General features: G+C 43.1%; 1 protein-coding gene across 8 annotated transcripts in view; it reads right to left on the bottom strand.

The window, feature by feature from the left end:
- VPS13D (vacuolar protein sorting 13 homolog D) overlaps positions 1 to 27,755 on the bottom strand; it is a 255,002-nt gene that overhangs the window by 86,346 nt on the left and 140,901 nt on the right. For all 8 annotated transcript variants that reach the window (XR_006383119.1, XM_044237192.1, XM_044237194.1 and 5 more), the window contains 5 exons: positions 26,807 to 26,923; positions 25,697 to 25,846; positions 11,745 to 11,894; positions 10,762 to 10,858; positions 8,563 to 8,711 (listed from right to left, as the gene is read on the bottom strand). Coding sequence is in view for 7 of the 8 variants with exons in the window: in XM_044237192.1 (XP_044093127.1) it covers positions 8,563 to 8,711; positions 10,762 to 10,858; positions 11,745 to 11,894; positions 25,697 to 25,846; positions 26,807 to 26,923 (663 nt within the window). In the remaining variant the exon portion in view is untranslated. The remainder of the gene's footprint in view (positions 1 to 8,562; positions 8,712 to 10,761; positions 10,859 to 11,744; positions 11,895 to 25,696; positions 25,847 to 26,806; positions 26,924 to 27,755) is intronic.

Below are 27,755 nucleotides of genomic sequence, written 5' to 3'. Positions count from 1 at the left end.
TGTAGGCGCTTTTCTTTTTATAGAAGATTTTATTTATTTATTTGTCAGAGAGACAGAGAGGAAGAACGAGCACCAGTAGGGGGAGAGGCAGATGGAAAGGGAGAACCAAGCTCCCCGCTGAGCAGGGAGCCCAATGCGGGATTTAATCCCAGGACCCAGGGATCATGACCTGAGCCAAAGGCAGATGCTTAACCGACCAAGCCACCCAGGCATCACCATTTTTCTTATCCATCCTGTATACAAGTCCTCTGGTGATTAGATGTACTGCAATTAATTGCAATTCTCTTTTCCCATTCTTTGACTTATTACTTTTTAAATAGTGTTTTTTAATGAAATCCAACTTATTTATCTTTTCCTTTAGGAAAAGAGCTTTCTATTTCCTGGTTAAGAAATTATTATCAGGGCACCTGGGTGGCTCAGTCAGTTAAGTGTCTGCCTTCAGCTCTGGTAATGATCCCAGAGTCCTAGGATGAAGCCCCACATTGAGCTCTCTCTGCTCAGTGGGGAGCCTGCTTCTCCTTCTTCCTCTGCCTGCCGCTCTGCCTACTTGTGCTCTCTCTCTCACTGTCAAATAAATAAATAAAATCTTAAAAAGTTATTATCTATATCAAGGTCATAAAGATACTCCCTGTGTTAACCTAAAAAATTTTTGTTTTACTTTTCACATTTAAATCTATAATCTACTTGGACTTGACTTTTTTATATGGTATGAAGCAGAAATCGAGATCCATTTTTTTCCAGATGGATATCTAATTAACTAAGTAATGTTCACTGAAATGATCACCCTCTCCCCTATTGCAGTACAGTGTCAACTTTGTCATAAGTTGAGTAACTGAATCTACGTGACTGTTTCTGGATTCCTTTTTCTGTTTCATTTTGTTCTGCCGTCTACCTATACCACACTTTCTTAATTACTATAGTTTTGTAATAAGTTTTGAAATCTAACAGTATAAACTCTCCAACTTTGGTCTTTTTTTTTTTTTTTTAAGAACTACCCTAGTTACTCTTTGCCTTTTTCATTTCCAAATACATTTTAGAATCAGCTTGTCAATCTGCCACACACACCAAAAAAAACCTGTTGGAATTTTCATCAAGATTGCATTGAATCTATGGATCAATTTGAGAAATGACAACTTCACAGTAGTAAATCTTTCAGTGTATTAATGTGGTATGTCCCCTTATCTATGTAGTTCTCTTCTCTCTTAATAATGTTACATTGATTTCCATACAGAGGTCTTATATACACCCTTTGCTGGATTTATTCCAAGGTTTCTGCAGTAGATTAAAAATGGCCATATATTCTTTACATCTTATACTATTAGTGGAGGCTATTTCATCTGTACTGACCTTGAAATTTGCTTCAACCAAGAAAATGCAGTGGAAGGAACACTGTACGACTGCTGTGCCTAAGCCCCGAGGGACCTTGGAGCTTCTGCTCTGCCCTTTTTGACACTTCCACCACATGGGGAAGCTGAGAGACCATGTGGAAGAAGGTTCTCTCGATAGCAGCACTTAACACTTGATATGTGAGTAAGGTCATGGTAAACCAGTCAGTCTCAGTTGATTGTCAGATCAATAAAAACAGGTGAGTCCAACAGAAGAGGCATTCAACAGACTCCAGCCCAAATTGCTAACCCATAGAATTGTGAAAAAATAAACCACTAAGGGTTAGAGTAGTTCATCACATAGCCATAGAGAATGATACCATATTTGATGTTTTCTTAACACTGTTGTAAATTACATTCTTCAAACTTTCCTTTTCTCTATAATTGTTGCTGAAATGTAGAAATACAATTGATTTTTGTACACTGTGTCCAGTGACCTTTGTAAATTTACTTATTCATTCAGATAGTAACTTATCGGCACATTCTTTTAGATTTTCTAGGTACACATTCATGTTCTCTGCAAATAACAAAGCTTTCATTTTCCTGTCCAGTTCTTATACTTTTTCTTTATTTCTTCTGTAATCTTTCTAGCCTTATTGCGCTGGCTAGGATCTCCTGTATGACAGTGAACTGAAGTGGTGATAATGGGCTGGCTCCTTCCCACTGAGCATGTTTGCTGTAGCTTTTTTATAGATACATTTTATCAGATTAAGGCAGTTCCCTTCTTTTTTCTTTCTTTCTTTTTAGTGCCATTATTGAGATAATCATATTTTTCTTCTTTTCATGTTGTTGATGTGGTAAATTATGTAATTTATCTGAAAATACTTACACTTTCATTCCTGGAAAAGCCCAATTAAATTATATTTTCCTTCTCATACACTGCTGTATTTGATTTTTTAATATGTTGTTCAGATTTCTTTCTTCTATGTTCATGAAACAATTCTGGTCTATAATTTTCCCTTATTTATTTTTAAAATATAGATTACAGTTTTCTGGTAAACTTCTTGAACACATTTACATTTACTCTTTAAAATTCTTTTTGATAATGTCAATATTTGTTTTATCTATGGGTCTGCTTCTAGTGTCTGTTTTTACTCTTGGTCCCCTCTCTTGGCAGGTCCAGTAATTTGTGACTGACTCTAACATTTTCTATGAAAACTTCTACAGATTTCACATGAGTCTTTAGTTTTTAGCAGGCAGTTAAAGGGGCTTCGTGTAATCAGGATTTGGGCTTTCTCAAGGCTGGATTTCAGTCTTTGTAACCCCTGCTCTATTTTACTCTTTATAAGGCCTGGTGTAGTGTCAGCGATATCAACTGACAACCAGTTCAGTCCCTCCACTTTTAATCTCCCCGGTACCAGAAAACTGCCAAAAGATCTACTTTGTTTTCCTGCCTCTTGACCACCACTTTCTGCTTGGCCTCTCTCAGATGAAGTTACCTAGAAATTGGTATCTGCCTCAAGACATACAGCAGCTCAGACCACTGGGGGCTCTTTTCTGCCTGTCCTTTCTCTGTAAGATATTAGCCCCTCCCTTGATTACCAGCTCTCTTAGTACCTAACGTTTGCTATGCCAACCCCAGGAGACTGCCAGAAGCCTTACTCAGACTCTCTGCCTTGACAGCTGCTTTCTGCTCACCTTCTCTGACTTTCTCCCCGTATCATTTAAAGATTAGAATTATCTCAAGAATAAAATCAGAGTAAATTTGGACTCAGTTTATTGAGTTTCCTTCCTCACATAAATCTTGGACCATCAGGTCCTAGGTGTCCTGGTCACTTTCCAATACCTTCAAACAGACTTTCAGGGTTTTTCTCTACCAAGCTTTTCTTGCAATTCTCAGCTAGTCTGGCTCCACTATAAGCCAGTTAACAATTTCTGGATATGGTCTATTTTCCAATTATATTTTTATTTAACAAGATTGATAATTCAGGGATTTTGGACAGCATGCAAAACACTTTACTTCTTTGAATGTAAAAAGAATTTTTCATGCAAATAATGTTAATAAATCTCTGATCTACACAGAATCTTTCCTTGTATAGTGTGTAAGTAAAAATCTAATTGTGTATTTTTCCAGATGGGTATCTAGTTGGTCTAATAGCATTTACTAAAACCTCTATATAACCCCCAGTGAATCATAAATGCCTTTATGGTAAAATCTCATGTGCAATTTCATGCACTTTCTATTTTCTCCCTTATTTTTCATCTTTTAGCATGTATTTTCAGAGGCTGTCTTAAATTCTTTTGGGACAAGAGCATCTTTAACTGAAATGAAATTGTGTAATGGGAAGAAAATATAGATGGAATTTTTTAAAAACCAGAGAATGGGGAAAATTTTGGGGACTCAAATACGAACAGGCAAAAGACTGGTAATTTTGATGACATAAAAATAAAAAGCTTTCCTGTGATTAAAAAAACCCCAAAACATACATACATCAAAAGTAAAAAAGCCAACTGAAAAACCGGAGGAAAAAACCTTGCAACTCATTTCAAAGACCAAACTTATAAAAAAAAGCTTCTAAAATTACAGGTGATAAAAGACCATTAATATGATTTTTTAAATGGGCAAGTGATGCGACCAGACAGTTTGGTTCAGAGGTAAAAAGAGCCCTTATATAGATGGATCAGGAGAAAGAGAGAAAAAGAAAACTGTGAAGAAGACAAAGAAACAAACAGAGGAATAAGAGGAGAACCAGAAAGGGACAGGGAGGTCAGCAATGCTGACTATAGCGGAGGACCCTACAGAGATGAGGACAGACAAAAGGTCCCTATATCTGGGCCCTTGGGAAGTCACCAATAACCTCCTACTAAACAATCTGAGAACAAAACATTTTAGAGATTGAGAGCATTCTTAGGTTAATTCAGCCTAACAAGCTAATTCAGCCAAACAGTCTCATTTTTTAAAATAAATAAGACCAAAGAAATGTTAAGTGGATGACCTAAACTCGTGCAGTTAGTTATTAGGAGATCTTAAACTCAAATGTGCTCATTTTCACGACAGTAACCACCCATTAGGTAGAAAGCATGCAGACCAGAATGGAGGATTCCATTGTTTCTCCTGAAAAGCCTTCTGCTGTTCATTCAAGCACGCTTCACGCATCCATGTGGCACTGACTGGGAAACTGAGGCCCAGCCGGGCTTAACCGCTTTGCTTAGAGCCGCCCAGTAAATGCGCTGGGGGAGGTACTGACATCAGGTCAGCAGTCTTTTTTGCCAGTACACCTCTGAGCATTCCTTTCTTTTCAGAGAAGAGGAAATGAGATCCAAACAAAGGCTTAAGGCAAAAGCTTGTTTGCTCCCCAACTTCCTCATTGCAACCAAATACTGAAGAGGAACCAAACAGAGGAGCAGAGACTCTACAACCTTTACCAAATTGTCCAGACCCTCACGAGAGACTCCAACCCCTTTCTGAATGACTTCAATGCTTTGTCTGAACCCAGGAGATACCCTGGCCCTTCAGTAAAAATGATCTCCACCTTGTCATTTATGGCTCTGGGGCCTCCCACAGTAGAAAGAGCCAAGATGCAGCCCTTGGTAGGAATTAATCTGCCACCTTCAGGTTGTTTGGGTCAGTCAAAGGAAAACAGATGAGAGGGGAAAGAGCCAAACAGGGCTTTTTCCTGAAGTAACGAAATGACTAATCGAATACAGTAGTATACAAAATTGATGCTTATTTACTCAAGTAGCAGACAGTTTCCTGTTATAAAACGGATTCTGGAGAAAGCCATCTGGGCTCAGAAGTTCCTAATAAAACTAGGAAACTGTCTATTCCTACCTCCACCAGACGAAAACTGCTGAAGTCTTCCAGAAACTTTATGGAGTTGAAAGAAGAGATACCTGTCCATATGCCATAAGGTCTCGGATCACAAGCCAGTCCCTGGGCCACGTCTTTTCCTTTCTGAGTTTATCCTGCACTAAACAAAACTGTCTGGAATTCCTTCTTTAAAGGTTTATTTATGGTACATAGAGACTGTTTATGTGAAGCAGGGTATTTGCCCATTTCCCTCCTGGGACAGTGTTTAAAACTACAGGCATAGTTCCCTCTCTGGCACTTTCTGAAATACAATTAACAATACTGGATCTTTTTTCCTTTTAACAAATCTGGTTTTTATTTAGGGAGGGGAGGAAAAAAGTAAAGGGTCTGAAGTTTCCCAACAAATTATTTCAAGCCTTTGAGAAGACAGTTTTAGGCTTTTTAAATAGTGTCTTTGTTTGAAATTCCCCCTCACCCCACCCTCTTGCTCTCTGACCATTAAAATGTGGGTTTTCTTCCAAACTAGATTGCTCAATTAAAGCCCTTCTTTTGTAATACCCCAATGCTCTAAATGGGAAAAGGACTGCTGTAGGCCACCTCGTGAAACCTTTGAAAGGCTCCTGGCTTCTTTTGATCTTTAAAAAAAAATAAAAACAAAAAACACCCAAGTACATACAAACTACCTGGTTTTTCTGTCTTACCCTGCTACTCCCTAGTACTGCAGGCTGGGGAGAATAATGGAGAGGAAGGGGGGAGGGGAGGGATGTGTCTGCATTTGTGAAATGGAGCTATTATCTCCCCCTTCTCCCATCACAGAGGAAGGAATCCAATCGAGATAGCAGATGGGAAAGTGCTCTCAGTCCTTCTGAACAGACACTGTATCTGGCAATAATGTGCCCTCCGTGTAAACGTGAAAAGACTTCCCTCTGAGATTTCGGACAGCCTCACTTCTGGCCTGGAGTCAAGAGAATCAAGATAATTATTCCTTCAATACCAAAGACACGGTTACCTTTTAGTCAGACTCTTGTGATTCCTGCTCTGGGACAGCACTCCATTCCCTAAGCACATACTTTGAGCCATTACACAGTCTTCTCAAAGAGCACACGGCTCTTTCTAAGAGCTGCTAATAAAGGGATATTACTCTGTTAGGAAACTCTTTGAATAAATGACATTATTTTATGAGTCCCAGACTCCACGAGGAGAACTCGAGACACAGTGAAATGGTGACTTCCACAAGCTGAGAATTTAACTCTGAAGTCCCAATCCCCAGCACCCTGCCCGAAACAGTAATGTGCCCCATTCAGGATGCCCACCACCACCCCCGCCAGCCAGTTCATGACACAGCTGCTCCACTGGATTTCTGGAACAATCATCTGAAAAGGCCTTCAAAAGGTTCCTTCAGTACGGTGACGAACGGAACATCGGCCTTAACGGATCGCCCGTGTACCGTTCACACAGCATCACGCACACACTAGCGCCCTGTCCCCGGAGGTCGGGACCTACTTCAGCTGTAGGAAATCCTACTGCATTTGTCAGGCTGGGGGAAAGTGTTTTGCTGGGAGCAATCTGAAAGGAACCGTTAGGTGTCTGTGTTTCTAAGTAAGATGATTTAAAAAACAAGAAGTCCTTAACTCTCAGGAAATGCTTAACATTGGTTTGTTGGGCGCATGCCAAGTGTTCTGGGGGAATATATACTTTATCAAACAAACCCATTCCAAGGGGTCACATAAGTCAAGTGGATACTTGTGGATATTAACAAGATAGTGGTTTTCCCATGGTTTTCCCCCCACTCCCAGGCTAATTATAAGTATCTTTAGTCTCCTGGGAAACATGAAATTAAAGCCAATCAAGCAGACAGGAGAGTCCGCTGGAAAGGGCACGCCACGCTGTTCTCAGGATGGTTACAAAGCAACTCCTGCCCCTCTGGTCCCGACCGGCATCCCCAGCTTGCCGTGGAAATGAAGCGGCCACCCTTGCCCCGTCCTTATCCAAGTATGATCTGTTGATGACCAGACCATGGTCTTGTTACCTATAGGTTTGTTTTAGAGGTTGTGAGTTGGCAAACCAGGCACCGCATGAGGCCCACACATGTGTTTTGTCAAGCCCAAAAGGTTTTTAAAGAAAACAACTCAAACTGGTTGCCAACATTTCAAAACCAGGAGATTCCACAGAAAAACTCAGATTTCTGGCTTCGCTATAAAAAATCTGGAGACCCGCCACACTGGGTTCACGTTGCCCTGTGACAGCAACTGGCCGGAGTTGAGTCGAGGCGGCCCCTTCAGATGAAGGGCACTCGCCCCACATGCCACGGTCCCCACCGCGCTGCGTCTCGCGGCGCACTGCTGGACAGTCCCGGCAGGCAGCTGAACCGAGGACGCCAGGTGTATTGTTTGTCTGTTCAGGTCTGTGGCTGTTCCAGCCCAGAAGAGAGGCCGTCACACAGCATCTGAAAGGAGGCCGCGTGGGGCAGTGGCCGCGTCCTGGGCTGGTGGTTGCGGATGGGCGGCGGGGGGAGCAGGTGTCTTGACAACCGTCTTCAAGGGCAACAAACGAGAAGAACCAGAAGTAATGGGTCCGAGCGGCAGTGAGGCAGATTTAGCCTCGGTCTAGGAAAAGACTGTCTAACAAGCACCTGGGGCATCCTCCTGCTCCCATCACGGCCGACCCACAAGGCCTGAATGAAAGAACTCTCTGAACGCCAACATCCAACAGCTCTGAAGTGCTCTGATGCCTTCCGTTCGCGGGGGGGCGGGTGGGGGGCACAGTATCCGGCACAGCGCAGCACGGGACAGGCTTCCGAGTCACGCGGGCTTGGATGTGAATCCCAGCCCCAGCCCTTCGTTAAAATGGATCTTCCCGCGGCAGACGAAGATGGAATCCAGGCCCTCTCTGTTAAGGGCAGGTCAGGACGGTCTGCAGGCATGTCACATTCTGAGATGGTGGTGAGGGAGACCACACCTCAGTGGTAGGGGGCCGAGTATGCTCCTTGACGGTAGTGGACATTGCTGGTCTCAGCCATTCACGCAGAGGTGGAGAGAACCGGTGGGCCAGCAGGTCTTGGGCACAAAAGGCAGGTACTGTCTTGCTTGTAACTTTTCTCCTGAATCTGCGAGCGGCCCTAGGAAAGTAGGCTCTGACCTCATTGAGACGAGCCAAGAGCTAAGAAGACGGGTTTTATGTAATTCTGTTTGCTCTTACTTAAGTATTTTAAAAAGTGCATGTACATCTACACATATGTCCGTATGTACACACATTATGTGTACACATGTATGTGTGTGTGTGTATATATTTTGAACCTTCTAAAAGGGAAACCTGTAAAAATACCTGCTATCGAAGATGATCCTGGACAGAAAAAGCAAACAGGAAACATACTCACTGTTTTCCAGGGAAAGGCACTGTTTAAATCTTACCCAGAAATCTGCTCACCTTGAGATCCAGTGGTAGCTTGTTGGAGGTGAACACACTCAGCTTGATCTGGGGAATGCTGATCTTGAGGTTTTCGAAGTAGTACCGAATTGGTGTTCCACTCTGCTCAGCCGTCTTATCGTGGAGGTTTTCATCGTACTTTTCCACCTCTAATACAAGAGTAAAATAGGGAAATTTAAAAAAAAAAAGAATCTCCTGAAGTCTCACACATCAAATGCTAACACTGAAAAATAATCATACAGAAATGTCAACATGTCTCCAAAGTTAGTTTTTCGGGGTTTGGTGCTACGTACAGTATCCCCATGCCACTTCTTGGTAAAAGCAGATGTGCTTCCTGTTGTTTACCAAGAAAGTAAAATAGCCTAATCTTTCGTGACTCCATGCCATCTGGCAGACATCATCTTTGGAAAAAATCATGCAGGTGGGGAAGCCAGAGGCCATGGGTGTGTGCTGGCAATGAGTCTTCTAGAAACTGTGTTGTTCTTATTATGATTATCATAAATGGCCCCGATTATCTGCATTTATTTCATGAGATGATATATCCAAATAGCATCCCTCAGAGTAGAGTTTACCTGAACTATAATGAACGACATAACCAGTTGAGTAAGGTACCTGAGTGCAAGAGAATGCCTTTAAAAAGAAACCGGCTACAGGCTAGAACGAGCTGACGTCACGGCAGCAGGCACCCTCTCTCCCAAATGGCGGACGTTTGTGAAAGCAGCAGAGTGGAGGCAGATTTTTAGTTTTACGTCTTGTGTAGCGAGAAGGAGTGATGTGGGCTGGCGCACAGCAATGTGCTCTCTGCCTTGCTCCTGACCCACCACCACGCGGTCAGCTTACTTTCACTTGGCTTCACGGGCCTTAGAAATACAACCAAGGAGACTGTATCGATCTGCCTATCAAACAAACGTATGCTGTACGTGCTTATGGTTCTCTTTATAGAAAACAAGGGACGAGGTTTGAGAAAATGACACTGCAAGAGAGACCTGCCCATTTGTATTCAGGGAACCTAAACAGAGAGCGTGGAAGAGACGCTCCAGTGAAACAAAAGCCAGGATTTTACAAACATCTATACGATGCTTGGTGAGAAATTTATTTAGAGCAACTTACGAGAAAAGCACGTCCAGTAAAACTGAAAATAAAACTTCCCAGGAAGGTGCCAAAAGAGCCTGGCGACCTGCAGGCAGGGTCTCGAGTGGCTGTCTAAGTCCAAACACACACCCAGAGTGGAAAACACAGTTTTAAATAGACAGAATATTGCTCCTGATCCCAAATACACATAAAGTTTGAATCGTAAGTCTGGGCTAAAGAGCAAAAATATTTTTCGTGTGTTGTGTCTAATATGTACATATGCACACACGTCCCCAGTGGTTTATTTCTCTAGCCAATGTGGGCATATAAACATTCAAGTCTATCTTATCATTTCTCAGTTTCGATATTCAGTTTACTCTTCAAAAGACTAAGCACTGCCGACTTCTTTCTAAGTTCTATATTCAGTCTTACAAAGGCCATGAGGAGGAATCTAAAATAAAGAGACAAAAGCTACATGATTTCTGTAGTGACTGCTGGGACATGTAAGGTTTCCAATAGCTTCTCTCACTCCCGTCTCTAGCACCCAAAGCGAGAATCATACCCCTAGACCAACGAGCCGCCCCTCACTCCCGTCTCTAAAGAAGAGTCAAGTAACTAGAAAACTTGGTAATGACATTAAGGCGTAAGGGCATGGATGTAAAAAGTTAAAAAGTTAAGGCTAGTCCATTTTTTTTTACCTTAACTAAACCAAAGGAACTGCCTAAGGGATTTCTGATTCTTGGCCCCCAGTCTGTTTACTAAACAAAGGTTAGGAAACAAAGTGGTTTGCTAAATGACGAACATCATTTCTGTTATCCTCAAGCAGATGAGTCAACAAATGCACAACGAAGAGGAAAAGTGTGCTGCTTCCCAAAGGCTGAACCCTGGGGACCCCAAGACACCTCTAAGATGCTTCCTTCATGCCCGCATCAGTCACCCTCCGCAGCCCCCATCAATAGGCTGTTCGGGAAAAAGCCGCTGAGACACAGGCCTCAGCTTCTGGGCTCCGGCTGCAAGGTGGGAAGGGAGTCTGTTGGGTACTCAGAAGCCACCTATTTTCACAAGCGGACTAGAAAAGGCCATTCTTGGGTCACTTCCCAGCCACAAATCTAGAATATTCAACAGTACCTGATTCTGCTTGATCGTAGCCAAAAAAACTCAGCAGCTTGAGGAGCAGTTTCTCTTCAATTTGCACTGTGAATCTCTGAGCTGTGATCATCAGATGCTAGAGACGGAGAGATTCTGATTAATAGTGTAAACACCAGAAGGAACTTTCATCTGGGCCATGAAGAAGGCCCCCAAATGATGCGGCACAGTTTCTTTACTCATGTGATTTTGTAACCACACTGCCAAATGATTTCTGGCTCATCTCTCTCTACGTTGTTACAATTAGCCAAGAATTCCAGAAGAGGTTTAATATACAATTCACCGCCCTCTTGTTTGGTTTCCGGGGCATCTGTGTCTCCTTAAGTCAGGATCCTGCTTGCAGATGTGCTGCGGAGGACAGCGTTCTGGTGCTGAGCTCACGTGGACAGCAAACTCGTTGAAGGAGCGGCAGGATTGGAGGGCTGCACACAGGCCCACTGGTAATGGTGATGAAGGGCAGAAATAGGGGAACCAACCTCTTAGCTCCCACTTTTCCAGAGTTTGCTGCTGTATCAGCCCGCTTATAGGTGGAAACTTCTCTAGGGAAGAAAGCTCATCACTTTTGAACGATGTGCTTTTAGTAGTCAGTGTAAGTCAGCTTGCACAAGAGGACGTCTGTCCCCAGGTCAGACCCCTCCTACCACTCTCTAATTATTCTAATAACACATCTGGATCACACCTGGTCCTGATCAACCTGGAAGATGCTGTTTTCTCACAGAGACTCGACTCTGATAAATACAGACTCTGGGCCCTGGGGATTCCACGTTATCAGGTGCAAAGCCACAGTCGAGAACGCTGGGTGCTACGAGGAGTGGCTGTGAGCCCCCCCACCCCACGGAGGAAGTCAGACTGCCCTACTGTGCGGGACGACTTCGGGCCACACCCCGCACTCAGAGACTGGGCTGCGAGAGAACAGATCAGCTCCTGCCACCGCGCCAAGCCCAGCAGCCTCCCCCAGGGTCTACCTTGTAGATGTTGGTCAACGCGCTCTTACTGGGGAACTTCACCGCGTTCACCTGCACGGCCGGGCCGGTCTCGATGACCTCATTCTCATTGCTCAGGGGAGTCACGTACAGCATGAAGGGCTGAGTGGTACCAATGAGCTGATTGTCCACCTGGCCCAGGAACGAGACAAAACAAGAAGGGACAACGGCTCACTTCTCTGCTCTCTGTTCTCCTTGAGTGGCGTCCCCTCCTTGGTAGGACACTCAGAAAGGACCCCTGCCATTTTCCTGTTTCAGCAGCAGCTGGAAAAACGTATCCTCACTGCAGACCAGCAGCAACTGTAGTCGGAAGGACAAGAGCAGCTCTCCTGTGCGTGGGGAGTGCCACGTGCCAGGCACAAGCCAGCCCCCTCACGTGCATGATCTGAATCACGGGATACCTGTGAGGTCAGAGGCACTCGAGTCAGGGCTCCGCTACAGTCCCTACCACAACCTCCTGAGGATGATCCCTGTCCTCATGGCACAGATAAAGAAGCTGAGGGGAGAGGCCCTTGCTTAAGGTTGCACAGCGGGCTCTTCACAGAACTAGAACTTGACTCCAGGTCTGTCTGACGTCAAGCCCAGCGCTCCTAAAGGCTATCAGCGAGGTGGACAGACCCTAGAGCATGAAAACTAGGGAACTGGGGGCTCGGCTGCTACCAAATGGAAACAGTGGCCTTGACCAAAGTCAAGTCCGTGCTAGGAATGAAACGATGATGTTAGTGGGGTTAGGGACTGCTCTATTCGCCCACGCCAACCAGCACCAGATCGGAGCACGCTGCCTACACCCCACTGTGTTTAGGGGTGTCAGAAGGCTCACTGCAGGAGGTGGGCACCTCCACTTCGTTTTCCAACAAAGCTCCACATCAGGGAAAGGAAAGAGAACATCCGTGTACTTTCTACACATCTAAGTGTACTCCCTACACGTCACCGAATACATCCCTTACTACAGCCCTAAAGGCTAAAGTCTTTCTCCCTATTTTACAAAAGACTAAACAGAAGCTTAGAGAAGTTAGACCACTTGCCCACACTCCCACAGCTAGTGAGGTGGAAGAGTCAGGATTCAAATACAGGCACTTCTGGCACCAAATCCTGTGACCCTCCCAGTGTACCACACGGATGGCCACACAGCCATTTGCATAACCTGTTGGCTCTCAAGTCGCAGAGATAAGGGCGAGAGACCGTGAGCATGAGCACTTTTTCCTACTTCCATCCTCACCCCTACCGTGTACTCCCTGCACAGCAGCCGAGGTGAGCTCATGTCCCTCCTTCCTTTACACCTGACAGAGGCTTCCCTTTCTCTTGGGATGAAACCAAACTTCTCGCCACGGCCTCCATGATGTAGCCACTGCCCGCAGCCCCGCCTTCAGCACAGAGCAATCCCCTCCAGGTTTGCTCCAACCTCCCCCTACCCAAGCCTTGGGGTTATTTCTCAAAAGGGGGCAGCTCTCCTCTCTTCAGAGTCTCTGGATTCTGAGGGAATGCGTTTTACCCTAATAGCCTTCTCCAGGGCTCGCTCACTCCCTTCCTCCAAGGTTAGCTCTCACCGCCTTGGGAAGATCTTCCCAGGCCAGTTAATCTCAAAAGCATTCCGTATTCTTGCGAGCAGTTCCCACAGGTGGCCATCATGTTCCTCGCTTGCTCGCTCCCCCTGTTGGCTGACCTCTTCCCTGGCCTGCTAGCCCAAAGGGAGCAGAACTCATCTCCTGAGTCATGGCTGTTCTCCTCAGAGCCTAGTGCCATGCCTGGCACACCACCGATGCCCTAGGAATTTACCGAGTGAATGAATTACCCGTCACATCCAATAGAGAAGACACCTTACTCTGACTTCTCCGTTATTCTTGATAACGGAGGCAAATACACTTGATACAAGATGTGGAAGAGGTACAAATTCTAGTGTTATTCTCCCAGTTAGATTAGATGCTTCCTAAGGATGGGGACCATAGTTTCTATTTTTAAACATTCTTTCTCCCAGCGCTGTAATCATGGTCAACTCTCAAACCTGTTTATTTTCCACGATTTATGGCACACCTTAAGTCAAGAGGTATTATAGTACAAATATTCTTGACTAAATGGTTAATGAGCCTGGGTGGCTCAGTGGGTTAAAACCTCTGCTTCAGCTCAGGTTATGGTCTCAGGGTCCTGGTATTGAGCCCCGCATCGGGCTCTCTGCTCAGCAGGGAGCCTGCTTCCCGCCCCCGCCTGCCTCTCTGCCTACTTGTGATCTCTGCCTGTCAAATAAATAAATAAAATAATTTTAAAAAAATGGTTAATGAAATTCATGAAGCACAAATAGCTCCTTGGAGCTTCTCTGTAAGGTGAAGAAAAAAAGACAAGAAATAGAAGGACAAAATAGTAACTTTTTATCTGTCCTCAAACAAACAAGATGTGATTAGCCTGAACCGTTTTCTCTCTGTGCTGTATGATAAAAGCATTTTTCTGAAAGAGGGTTTGGGGTGGATGGAAGTGTACAGTGTGAGCGGGAGCAGAAGGACACCTGGTCAGGGGCATGCAATGCACAGCCTCTGGAGGAATGCAGGCTCCCCACCCAGGGAAAGAATCAAGGTCTAGGTCTTTGGATCCTTCTGGAAATGTTTACCAGGAACTGGTCTCCTAGACACGGTAATCTTGGTGGAGGCTGGAAGGAAGGGCTGCAAACACGAGGCTACAAAGACAAGAGTTGTCTTGATAGCAGGACCACAAAATTTGGGCAGAAACTGTCAAAGTCAACCTTTTCAGAGCTTCGACAGTTAACCACGGGCTTGCAGCAGTCCAGGGGTCACTTATCAGAGAAAGTTAGCTGAAACTCAGCAAGAACAGCCAGCTCTGTGGCTTTCCCACCCCACCTGCCCTCCCCAGGTTCACGGTGGCCTCAAACACCAACAGCCCCATCCCCGGGCAGCCCCGGGGCTGGGATGAGCTTACAGCTCCCCTCAAAGCTCCCATAGAACTGTCAAGTTGCGGGCCTCTATGGCAACCTGCCCTTTCTTGGCATCAGTAATTTGTGTCTTCTCTCTTTCCCCTCCTGATCAAACTCATTAGAAATGTGTTAGTTTTACTGATTTTCTCAAAGAAGCAGCTTTTGACTTCCTTCTTTCCTTCCTCCTTTCCTTCCTTTCACTGTGGTTTTTGGTTTCTACTACAGTGATTTCCACTGGGATTCTTACTTCCTTTCTTCTGCTGATTTTAGACTTAATTTGTTGTTGTTGTTGTTTAGTTTCTTAAGATGACACCTGAGTTCACAGTTTCCAGACCTTTATCCTCCTCTAATAGTGCCAGAACTCTCCCTTCAGTAGAGATGCAGTGGCATTCCATCAACTTTGACATGCTGTGTTTTCATCTTCGTTTAGTTCAAAATATTTTCTGATTTCTATTTTGATTTCTCCTCTGATCTCTGGGCTATTCAGAAATACGCTTTTTAGTTTCCAGTCATTTGGGGGATTTTCCCAACTATCTTTCTGTTATTTCCACTTCAATTCCATTGTGATGAGAGAACAGACTGTGTGACTTGAATCCTTTTGCACTTGGGAATTGTTTTATGGTCCAGAATGTGGTCTCTCTTGGAAATGTTTCCTGTGCACTTGAGAAGAACATGTTTTCTGCTGTTGCTAGGTGGGCTGCTGGATAAATGTCAATTAGGCTACTTGGTTGGTAGTGCTATTCATGTGCTATTCAAGTGCTTTGATGAATTGCTGCTTATTTGATAATTCTAACAATTATTCAGAGAGGGAAATAAAATTTTCTTTTTTTTAAAATTATGTTATGTACACCATTTGTTTTTGATGTAGTGTTCCAAGATTCCCTGTTTATAGATAACACCCAGTGCTCCATGTAGTACGTGCCCTCCTTAATACCCACCACTGGCCTCACCCATCCCCCACACTCCTCCCCTCTAAAACCCTCAGTTTGTTTCTCAGAGTCCAGTCTCCCATGGTTCATCTTCCCCTCACAATATCCCCTGTCTTTATTTTTCCCTTCCTTCTCCTAATGTCCTCCATGCTACTCCTTATGTTCCGCAAGTAAGTGAAACCACATAATTGACTTTCTCTGCCTCAGCATAATCTCCTCCAGTCCCATCCATGTTAATGCAAAAGTTGGGTAAAAGCCGTCCTTTCTGATGGCTGAGTAATATTCCATTGCATATATGGACCGTATCTTTACCCATTTGTCTGTTGAAGAGCATCTCTGCTCTTTCCACAGTTTGGCTATTGTGGCCCATTGCTGCTATGAACATGGGGGTGCATATGGCCCTTCTTTTCACTACATCTGTATCTTTGGGGTAAATACCCAGTAGTGCAATTGCCAGGTCATAGGGTAGCTTTAATTTTAATTTTTTGAGGAGCCTCCAAAGTAGCTGCACCAGCTTGCATTCCCACCAACAGTGTAAGAGGGTTCCCCTCTCTCCACATCCTCTCCAACATTTGTTTATTGCCTTGTTAATTTCTGTCATTCTAACTGGTGTAAGTGGCATCTCAGTTTGGTTGATTTTAATTTCCCTGATGCCTAATGATGATGAACATTTTTTCATGTGTCTGTTAGCCATTTGTGTGTCTTCATTGGAAAAGTGTCTGTTCATGTCTTCTGCCCATTTTGACTTGATTATTTGTTTTTTGAGTGTTGAGTTTGAGAAGTTCTTTACAGATCTTGGATATCAGCCCTTTGTCTGTAGTGTCATTTGCAAATATCTTCTTCCATTCTGTGGGTTGCCTCTTTGTTTTGTTGACTGTTCCTTTGCTGTGCAGAAGCTTTTTATTTTGATGAAGTCCCAAAAGTTCATTTTCACTTTTGTTTCCTTTGCCTTTGGAGACCTGTCTTGAAAGAAGTTGCTGTGGCTGATGTTGAAGAGGTTACTGCCTACGTTCTCCTCTAGGTTTTTGATGGATTCCTGTTTCACATTGCGGTCTTTCATCCATTTTGAGTTTATCTTTGTGTATGGTGTAAGAGAATGGTCGAGTCTCATTCTTCTGTATATTTTCCAATTTTCCCAGCACCATTTATTGAAGAGAGTGTCTTTTTTCCATTGGGTATTTTTTCTGGCTTTGTTGAAGATTATTTACCATAGAGTTGAGGGTCCATATCCAGGCTCTCTACTCTGTTCCATTGGTCTATGTGTCTGTTTTTGTGCCAGTACCACAGTACCATGCTGTCTTGGTGACCACAGCTTTGTAGTAAAGCTTGAAATCAGGCAACATGATGCCCCCACTTTGTTTTTTCCTTTTCAACATTTCCTTGGTGACATTTTTCAACATTTCCTTGGGTCTTTTCTGGTTCCATATAGATTTTAGGATTGTTTTGTTCCAGCACTTTGAAAAATGCTGATGGTATTTTGATTGGGATGGCGTTGAAAGTATAGCAATCTGTACTATGCTCTGGGCAGCACAGACACTTTAACCATGTTTGTTCTTTTGATCCATGAGCATGGGATATCTTTCCATCTTTCTGTGTCTTCAATTTCTTTCATGAGTGTTCTGTAGTTCCCAGAATATAGATGCTTTACCTCTTTGGTTAGGTTCCAAGGTATCTTGTGATTTTTGGTGCTATTGTAAATGGAATCGATTCTCTAATTTCTCTTTCCACAGTTTCATTGTTAGTGTATAAGAAAGTAACTGATTTTTGTGCATTGATTTTGTATCCTGCCACATTACTGAATTGCTGTATGAATTCTAGTAGTTTGGGAGTGGGGTCTTTAGGATTTTCCACATAAAGTATCATGTCATCTGCGAAGAGAGAGAGTTTGACTTCTTCTTTGCCACTTTGAATACTTTTCATTTCTTTTTGTTGCCTGATTGCTGTTGCTGGGACTTATAGTACTATGTTGAACAACAGTGGCAAAAGTGGGCATCCTTGTCATTCTCCTGATTTTAAGGGAAAGTCTCTCAGCTTTTCCCCATTGAGAATATTTGCTCTGGGTTTTTCATAGATGGATTTTATGAAATTGAGGAATGTTCTCTCTATCCCTATACTCTGAAGAGTTTTAATCAGGAAAGGATGCTATATTTTGTCAAATGCTTTTTTGGCATGAATTGAGAGGACCATGTGGTTCTTCTCTCTTCTCTTAGTAATTTGTTCTCTATCACACTGATTTGCGAATGTTGGACCACCCTTGCACCCCAGGGATAAATCCCACCTGGTCATGGTGGATAACCTTTTTAATGTGCTGTTGGGTCCTATTAGCTAGGATCTTGTTGAGAATCTGGACATCCATAGTCAAGGTAATGCTGGCTTCATAGATAGTCTGGAAGTTCTCCTTCTGTTTCTATTCTTTTAAACTGCTTTAGTCTCCTATTATTTCTTCTTAGAATGTTAGGTAGAATTCCCCAGAGAATCCATCAGGTCCTTGATTCTTGTTTTTTGGTCAAGGCTTCAATCTTGTTACTAGTTATTGGTCTATTCAGGTTGTCAATTTCTTCCTGTTTTGGTCTTTGAAGTTTACAGGTTTCCAGGAATGCATCCATTTCTTCTAGGTTGCTTAATTATTGGCATATAGCTGTTGATAATAATTTCTGATGCCTGTTTCTATTTCCTTGGTGTTAGTCGTGATCTCCCGCCTTTCATTCATAATTTTATTAATTTGGGTCCTTTCTCTCTTCTTTTGGATTAGTCTGGCCTATGGTTCATCGATCTTATCAATTCTTTCAAAGAAGCCACTTCTAGTTTCAAGGATGTGTTCTACCATATCTCTGGTTTCTAATTCATTGGTCTCTGCTCTAATCTTAATTGTTTCCCTTCTAATGCATGGGATAGGCTTAATTTGTTATTGATTCTCCAGTTCTTTAAGGTGTAGAGAGTTTGCATATTTGGGATTATTCTGTGGTTTTTTTGAATGAGGCTTTGTTTGGCTATGTATTTCCCCCTTAGGACTGCTTTTGTTGTATCTGATATGTTTTGGACTAATGTGTTTTCATTTTCATTGGTTTCCATGAATTGTTTAAGTTAAGTACCTGTTTGATTTCCTGGTTGACCCAAACATTCTTGAGCAGGATGGTCTTTAGCTTCCAAGTGTTTGAATTTCTTCCAAACTTTTTCTTGTGATTAAGTTCCAGTTTCAAAGCATTATAGTCTGAGACTATGCAAGGAATAATCTCAATCTTTTGGTATCAGCTGAGATCTGATTCATGACCCATATGTGGTCTATTCTGGAAAAAGTTCCACATGTGCTCAAGAAGAATGAATATTCTGTTGGTTTAGGGTGGAATGTTCTGTATTTATCTATGAGGTCCATCTGGTCCAATGTGTCATTCAAAGTTCTTATTTCTTTGTTCATTTTCTGCTTAGGTGATCTGTCTATTGCTGAGAGTAGAGTGCAAAGATCCCCTACAATTAATGTATTATTACTCATATGTTTCTTTATTTTGAATAACAGTTAGTTTATGTAGTTGGCTTTTTCCATGTTGGGGGCATAGATATTTACAACTGTTAAATTTTCTTATTGGATAGACCCTTTAAGAATGATACAGTGTCCTTCTGTATCTCTTACTAGGGTCTTTAGCTTAAAATCTTAATTTGTCGGATATGAGGATTGCCACCCTACCTTTCTTTTGCAGTCCGTTGGCATGAAAGATCAGTCTCCATCTCTTCAATTTCAGTCTAGATGTCTCTTTAGGTTCAAAATGAGTCTCTCATAGACAGCATATGGATGGGTCCATAGGTCTTTTTATCCAATCTGCAACCCTATGCCGTTTCATGGGAACATTTAGGCTGTTGACATTGGGAGTGATTATTGAAAGGTGTGTTTTTATTGTCATCATGTTGCCTGTGAAATCCTTCTTTCTATAGATTGTCTCTGTAAATTTCTGTTCTATATCACTCTTAGGGTCTTTCTTCTTTTATAGAACCCCCCTTCGTACTTCTTACAGGGCCAGCTTAGTGGTCACATATTCTTTCAGTTTTTGCCAGTCTTGGGAGCTCTTTATCTCTCCATCCATTCTAAATGACAGCCTTGCCAGATAAAGTATTCTCGGCTGCATGTTCTTCTCATTTAGTACCCTGCATATATCTTGCCAGACCTTTTTGGCTTTTCAGGTTTCTGTGGACAGGTCTGACGTTATTCTGATGTTCCTCCCTTTGTATGAAGGGATCTCTTCCCCCTAGCAGCCTGTAAGATGTCTTCTCTGGTTTTAAGATTCACAAATTTCACTACCACATGCCTGGGGGTTGGTCTGCCCTCTTTAATCCTGGAGGGGGGAGTTCTATTTCTAGGACATGATGCTCATTTCATTCTCCAGATTAGGGAAAATCTCAGCAAGGATTTGCTCAGCTATATCTTCTAGTCCTTTCTCTCTCTCCACCCCCTTAGGGATCCCAATAATTCTGACATTGGATCATTTCATGGCATCATTTATTTCTCTAATTCTGTTTTCATGGATTCTAAGCTGTTTGCTCCAGGCCTCCTCCTGATCCTTCTTTTCTATCAGTTTATCTTCTAGATCACTAATTCATTCTTCTGCCTCATTTACCCTAGCTGTTAGAGTATCTAGATTAGATTGGATCTCATCGATAGCATTTTTAAGTTCTGCCAGATCAGCTCTCAATTCTGCCCTCAGAGAATCTATGTTGCCATTAATGTTCTTCTCCAACCTAGCTATTATCTGCATAACTGTTACTCTGAAGTCTAATTCCAGCATTTTGCTTATAACCATATCCATTAGTTCAGTGGCAAAGATCACAATCTCTGAATTTTTCCTATGTTGAGGGTTCCTCCTCCTAGTCATTCTGGCAAGAGGTGGTTGAGGGAATGTACAGAGTCCAAACTCTGTTGAAGACAACCCAAGCAAGATGCACCCATTTTATAGGGCCCTTAGGGTTGTCGGCCTCTTGTTCTTCCAGCCTGTCTTCTGGGGGAGGGGCCTGCTGTGCTGTTACTCAGGCAACCCTGTTGGGCAGAACTGCCCTGCCCCCTGTTGGGGGGACGGGCTCAGTGAAAACTGGTTTGGGGGGCTTTTGTTCTCTGGCAGCTTTCCCTGTCTCTTCTGAGAGTCAGAGCAGAAGCGATTGTGCCCAGTCCTCTGTCTCAGCATAGGGCGAGTACAGTCTGTTCTCTAGAAAGCCCTCCAGGCCACACTGACTCGGTTTCTGTCTGTGCTGCTAAACACCCCAGCGTCCTGGGTTGTGTGCCCCACAGCAGCACTCCCAGCCCTTGCCCTTGCCCTTTGTGCTTCTAAAACCGCCAGCTACCCCCAGTTCACATGTGCACCCCCGCAGCTCCAGGTTTTAGTCCAATGGGCTACCCTAAAGTCCTTTCCCCACAGCTACTGGTCTGGTCTGCAAGTCTGTGCCCAGGCCCCAGTGCGCGAGGCTTGTGCGCTCCTGTGTTAGTTCACCTTTCTGGCGCCAGCACTTATGGCGGCTCTCTCCCCGTTCCGTTTATCTTCTGGTATCTGCCAGCAGAATCGCAGCTCCCTGCTTCATACCTCAAATCCAGCCGCCAGAGATATTCTGTTGGTATAGACCATGAGATATCTCCTTACATCTCAGGCTGATTTCCTGGGTGGTCAGAGTGGTCTGGTAGATATCCAGCTCAGTTCAGGAGACCAACTGAAATAGGGTCCCCTACTCCTCTGCCATCTTGGCCCCTCCTTGAAATATTCTACTATAATTGTGTACTTGTCCATTTCTTCTTTCAGTGCTATCAGTTTTTGCTTCCTACACTTCAAAACCCTGAGATCAGGTACATAAATAGCTGCAATCATTATGTGGTCCGCATACACTGTCTCTCTCAGCATTAGGACGTTACCTTCCTTATTCCCGGTAATACGCTTTGCTCTGTAATTGATTCTGACAGGAATCTAGCCATTTCCACTTTCTTATGACTAGTTCTAGCTCAGTATGTCTTTTTCCATTCTTCTCTTTTAACCTACTGTGTCTTTATATTCAATGTGTTCCTCGGAGGCAGCATATAATTGGATCTCACTTTATACTCCAGTCTGATCACCTGTGCCTTTCCACTAGAGGTCCTTACAGCATTCACATTTATTTAATTGATACAGTTCGGTTTGAATGACTCTACCATCTTGCTATTTGTTTTCAATCTGTCTCATCTGTTCTTTCCCATGTTTTCCCACTTTTTCTGCCTTCGCTTGGGTTGTCCATCTTCTCCTTCTGTTGGACTATTAGTTGTAGCTCTTTGTTGCTTTAGGATTTATAGTATTCTTCTTTAACTTACCAGTTTATGTTCAAATGACAGCATACTACCGAGCGCGTAAGAACACTATAGTTAACGTAATTCCATTTCTTCTCTCCAAACTTGATGCTATAGTTGTCATTCACTTTACTCTAACATCTTATAGGCTCTAAAATACAGTGCTATCAGTTTTGTCTAAGCAGTTGATTCTCTCTTAAAGAAATCTAAATAATTAGAAAATATTCTCATTCACCTGTGTATTTATCATTTCAGGTGTTCATTCCTTTGTGGAGAGCCAGATTTCCACCTGCTACCATTTCCTTCTGCCTGAATAATGTTACTTAACATTTTTTTTTAGCATGAATGTGCTGGAAATTAGTTCTTTTAGCTTTTGTATGTCTAAAAACATTTCTATCTCATTCTTTTATTAGCTTTTGAGGCTTTAATGTAGAGATGATTTCTGATAAGGCTTTTACACATACCGAAAGTAGCATTCAGGCCCCCTTCCTTTAAAGATCTTCAGAGACTCACAAGAACTACAGATTTGAGGTTTGCAGTTACCATCCAAGTAGGATGAAAATTCAGTGACTTCCCTAAAATAATTAACATGAAATTACAAGTCCTAATTATTCTTATTTTCTTTTTTACAAAACGCCCTATCAAATTTTAAAAAGACCAAAAAAAGCACTTTTTAAAAATTTAAGATAAGCCTTTTAAAATATAAAGTAAGACCACAAAGCAGTGTGACAGGTTTTCTTCTGTCACTTGTAAACTGTAGAGAAGACAGTCCTCAGAACCCTAGAAGTCTGTGGAAATCTCTTCATTTACAAAATCAGGATAAACGGCATCCAGCCAGGAGTCAAGGGATCTGAGTTTCGGCTGTCATCCTGCACAGAGTGATCCTGAACAAGCCTCTCAACTTCTGGAGAGCGGAAGCCCCGTCACAGGATGAAAGGGGCTGACTGAGGTCATCCCGAAGAACTCTTCCAGCTCTGTTATTTTGTAATGCGAGCACGTTCCAAGCTACTTGGGGTCAGGGATGTTAGAATCCATTTTGAACGTACAGTACTTTTAAAATTCCTACTTCTTTTTTGAGTCTTGTTCTTAAATTTATTTTTTTTCAACTTCTTCCATACACAGAAATATATTTTCCTATTTAACAGCCTCTTCATTAATAGCAGTTAAAAGTCTTCTCAGGGCTCCTGGGTGGCTCAGTTGTTAAGTACCCACCTTTGGCTCGGGTCATGATTCTGGAGTTCTGGGATCGAGCCCTGCATCGGGCTCCCTGCTCAATGGGAAGCCTGCTTCTCCCTCTCCCACTCTCCTTACTTGTGTTCCCTCTCTCGCTGTGTCTCTCTCTGTCAATTAAATAAATAAGTAAAATCTTTAAAAACAAATAGAAACAAAAGGCTTCTCAAGGATGTATTTCTCAGAACTTGCTTGTATTTATTTATTTATTTATTGGGGAGGGGGTGCTGCTTTAATTTCTCCAAGATCTCTTCTGCAGTGATGGAGGCCACCACTTCTCCATGAGATTGACCACCCTTATCTAAAACCACGTCACTCTCCCTGAGCTCCAGGACATTCTAAGGTACCAACAGAGCTGGGCATTAGCCTCTCCTTCTGACAGGGCTGGGGGGAGAGGGCTGCGATGACCACACTCACAGCTTCCGCCATCACGTCTGTTAGAGCATTTTGTTTGGACCCAGGTTTGGCATGGATGGCTACGGTGACACAACATGTAGGATCAATCACCACAGGACCTAAGGGAGGAAGTGGTCTCCCTGGCTCCTTGCTCTGATTCTTACCCCTGTTGATCACACCAGCTTTCTTAGGCATCTCGGCACCTAATGGGAGCCAGGCGGAAGCTCCGGTCCCGTGTCCCGACATAAGCCACCTCAGCCCACTGCCCAGCCACAGTAACCCTGCCAGGGAGCAGGGAAGAGGTGATTCACCCTTGCTTTTGAAAGATATATTTGCTGGGCATAGAATTCCAGGTTGATGGTTATTCTTCCTTCCAGTTCTTTAAAGACGTTACTGTCTTCTCTTCTCGCTCGCATCATTCCCAATGAGAAGTCAGCTCTCATTCTCACTTTTTCTCCTGGCACATGACAAGTCTTGCTTAACCTGGATGATTCATCACCGCTTTTGAGTAATTTAATGATGATGTACCTTGGCGTAGTTTCCTTCACGCGCATGCAAGCACGTGTTTCTGTTCGTGCTTGAGCTTCTATCTGTGAGTTTAGTTTTCATTAAACTTGGAAAATTTATGGCCAAGATGTCTTTAAATATTTTTTATATGCCCTCCTCTCACTCTTGGCCTTCAGGGACTCCAATTATCCACATGTTAGGTTGCTTGAGGGTGTCCCGTAGGTCACTGATGTTGTTTTCTTTTTATGGATTATTTTCCCCTCAGCATTTCAATTTGGACAGTTTTCATTGCTATGTCTTCAAGTTCACTAATCTTTATTTTCCTGTACTGTGTCATCTGCTATTCATTGAAAGCAGTGTGTTTTTCATTTCATTTTAATCTCTAGAAGTTTGAGTTTCTCATATCTTCTATGTGTCTACTTAACTTTTTGAACATGTACAATGCAGTTATAATAACAGTTAATGTCCTTCTCTGAAAATTCTAACATCTGTGTTAGCTCTGGGTCCATTCAACTGATTATTCTCATTATATATTGTGTTTTCCTGCCCCTTTGCACACCTGGTAATTTTTGACAGGATGCCAGATATTGTGAATTTTACTTTGTTGGGTGCTGGGTATTTTTGCATTCCATTAAATCTTGAGCTTTGTTCAGGGATACAGTTAAATTACTTGGAAACAGATTGATCCTTTCAGACTGCTTTTATGATTTGTTAGGTGGGTCTGGAACAGTGCTCAGCCAAGGGCTAATTATAGTTCACTATGAAGGCAAGATTTTTTGGAAGACTCTTCCCAATGTTACATATGTGTCTTTATATTCAATGTGGCTGGGGGAACAAAGCCCATCCCCAGCCCTGGGGAGCAACAGATGCTGTCCCTGTGAGATCCTCGTGGATGGCTCAGATGGTAGTTTCCTTACATGCAGCACCGATCTGCCCTCTGCTGAATACTCCCAGAACCCCTCCGGAGATCTCCTGAGTCTGCTTTCTGTGCAGCATGCTCCTCCCAGGTATGCCGCCCCATGAAACTCTAGACGCCTCGGTCTCCAGACTCTCTTTGCCTGGCCCGTTCAACTCATTCACTCTACTGGGCTCTGTCTTCATCTCCCCTCCCAGTGCCATGGCCTGGAAACTTTCTCAAGGCAGTCAGCTGAGGTGAATGCAGGGCTCAGCTTTTTTGTTTTCCACCTCTCAAGGGTCACTGTCTTTCAGTGCCTGATTTACAGGGCCTTGAACCTATTGTTTCCTTATTTTATCTGGACTTGGGGGCTGCTTCAGGTAGGAACCTGGTTCCCTATTCGTACACTTCCTGGACCGGAAGCACAAGTCCAGTTCTCTTACTTTTTTCTCCCTGCAATGAACTTCAATTTCTCTAATGATGGTTCAATGATTTCCTGTTACTTTTTCCTATTGGCGAATGGGGAACCAGGGTCCACTTTCCTCCATGCCACTTGGACTAAATCGTCTAAGTCACTGGCTACTATACAGAAACACTGGTGAGACAAACATAGATGGCAACAATTATTTTCATAGAATAATTTTTTGAAGGCCATAATAAGATATCTCCACCAGAGCATTAGTGTTTTTAGGACACCAAACACTGGATCTGGCTGGGTGCTCAGCAAGAACACAGGAGGTTTAACAAGTTCTGAACTGCCCCCATTACCTGCACATCCTGTATGCTCAGCTCAAGCATATGACTTGTTGCCAGCTGCGTGTAATGCACATTGATTCCTGTAAGACTTGCAAAGACCAGTTCTTCTGGGACTTTATTAATTAAGGACAACCCAATTCCACCTTCTAACTTCACAAGCACCTGAAAGAAAACCAAAATACAACCCAATTTAAACAGAGGGCAAGGGAAACACATGGCTTTAAATCCCTCTGCTTCACCCCTGAGCAGGTGCAAACCACTAACCCAACTCTGGTCTCTCATTAGGCACCGTTCTCCCTAGGCTCAGTGCCCACCCCGTCCAGAACTCCAAAGTGATATGATATGATAATACCTCTCTTGGAGCACTGAACACATTCTGCATTTCATTATAGGAAAAGACCTGCTTGAAAATCTTTCTCCCTGTTTGGGACACAAGCTTTTAGTATGCTATTCACTGGACTTCCATAATATCCGACACAGTGCTTTACATGCAGGTCCTTATTATTTTTTTTTTTTAAGTTACTAAATAAATACCCAGTAAGTATATGTCTTTTTTTTTTTTTTTTTAAATTAATTTGACAGAGAGAGAGCACAAGCAAGGGGAGCAGCAAAGGGAGAGAGAGAAGCAGGCTCTCCGCTGAGCAGGGAGCCTGATGCCGGGCTTGATCCCAGGACCCTGGGATCATGACCTGAGCTGAAGACAGATGCTTAACCAAGCCACCCCGGTGCCCTAGTGTATATTTTCATGTTCACCTCATGTTCCTTTTCAAACTCCACTTTCTAACACCCAAACAAGGGAGAGAGGAAGAAAGACGACAAGAGAAAACTGGGGGCCCTCAAAAAACCTAGTTTGCTTATTCCTGACCTTGTATAAATTTCAAAGTTTGATTTTCTTTCTTGTCATCTTACTTTCGTACATTATCACATTCTGATTCAGTTTTAGCTGTCATTTAATTAATAAATTCACACATTCATGTTGTGATGACATAAACACCATAAGGCAACAGCTGTATTTAGAATTCAGAGGGCAGAGAGAAAAGAGGTCTAAAATTGAGAAAACTATAGAGCAAAGTTCTAAAAATCTAATGATAAAGAAATGAATTTACAATACTTAAAACTTACTTCCAGTTCCTGCTCTGTGTCTGGATTCTTTAATTTCTGTACCTCTTGCTCAGTAACGGGAAGTTCATCCATTTCATATGATGAACGGTCACTTTTCCGTTGGGAGAAATCTGTTATCTGAAGTCAAATAAAACACTGTCGTAAGAGGGCTCATACTTCCACAATGAAACCCATTCCATACCAACTGTATAGGTCAAAAGTCACGATGTGCTCAATAATCCTATGGAAGTTAATGGTTTCAGAAGCGCTGCCAACTAAGACTTGGGTAATAATAAAGTAAACTTGGTTGTAAGTCTACAGGGCCAAAGTCAAGTTACAGACCTCGAGAGCATCATATGGGGCACTAGGCATCTACAGGTGATCTAGAATTATTGGTCAAGTCCAAAAGGACAAACCTTAAGATCACTACATTCGAAGTTTGCCTGAAAAGAAGGGTGCTTTTATAAGAGGGATTGTGGATTATGAGACACTACCCCGGAGAGGTCACTGTCACACACCACCCGCATCTCTCCTTTCCCTCAGCCCTCTAATTACACCAGGCCCTGACAAACCTGTATCTCCAGCACAGATCTCTCCCCTGAGCACCGGACGCACATTTACAGACTTCTAGACATTTTCACGTAGACAGCATATACTAACAAGTCCCAAACTCCTCATTCCTTGACCCCTCATTGCCACAGAAAAACCACAAAATTTCCAGTATATGTCAGACTTTAAATAATCTGGCCCCTGCTTCCGTCTCCAGCATTAACTCGGAGCACGCTCTCTAGAGTGCCCGTTGGGCCACTCCCTTTCAACTCCAGGCCTTCAACTTATCAACTTCCCAAATCCTACATCATTTCTTCATTATGTTTTTTGCTTACTATTTGTTTACCCCTCCAAAACGGGAGTTCCCAGACCACAGGGGGTTTTGTGTGTTTGTTCAGTAGTCTGTGCTCAGTACCAAGAA

Source organism: Neovison vison, chromosome 2 (assembly GCF_020171115.1).
Source record: "Neovison vison isolate M4711 chromosome 2, ASM_NN_V1, whole genome shotgun sequence".
NCBI lineage: Eukaryota > Metazoa > Chordata > Mammalia > Carnivora > Mustelidae > Neogale > Neogale vison.
This window is presented reverse-complemented; position numbering and strand designations above follow the sequence as displayed.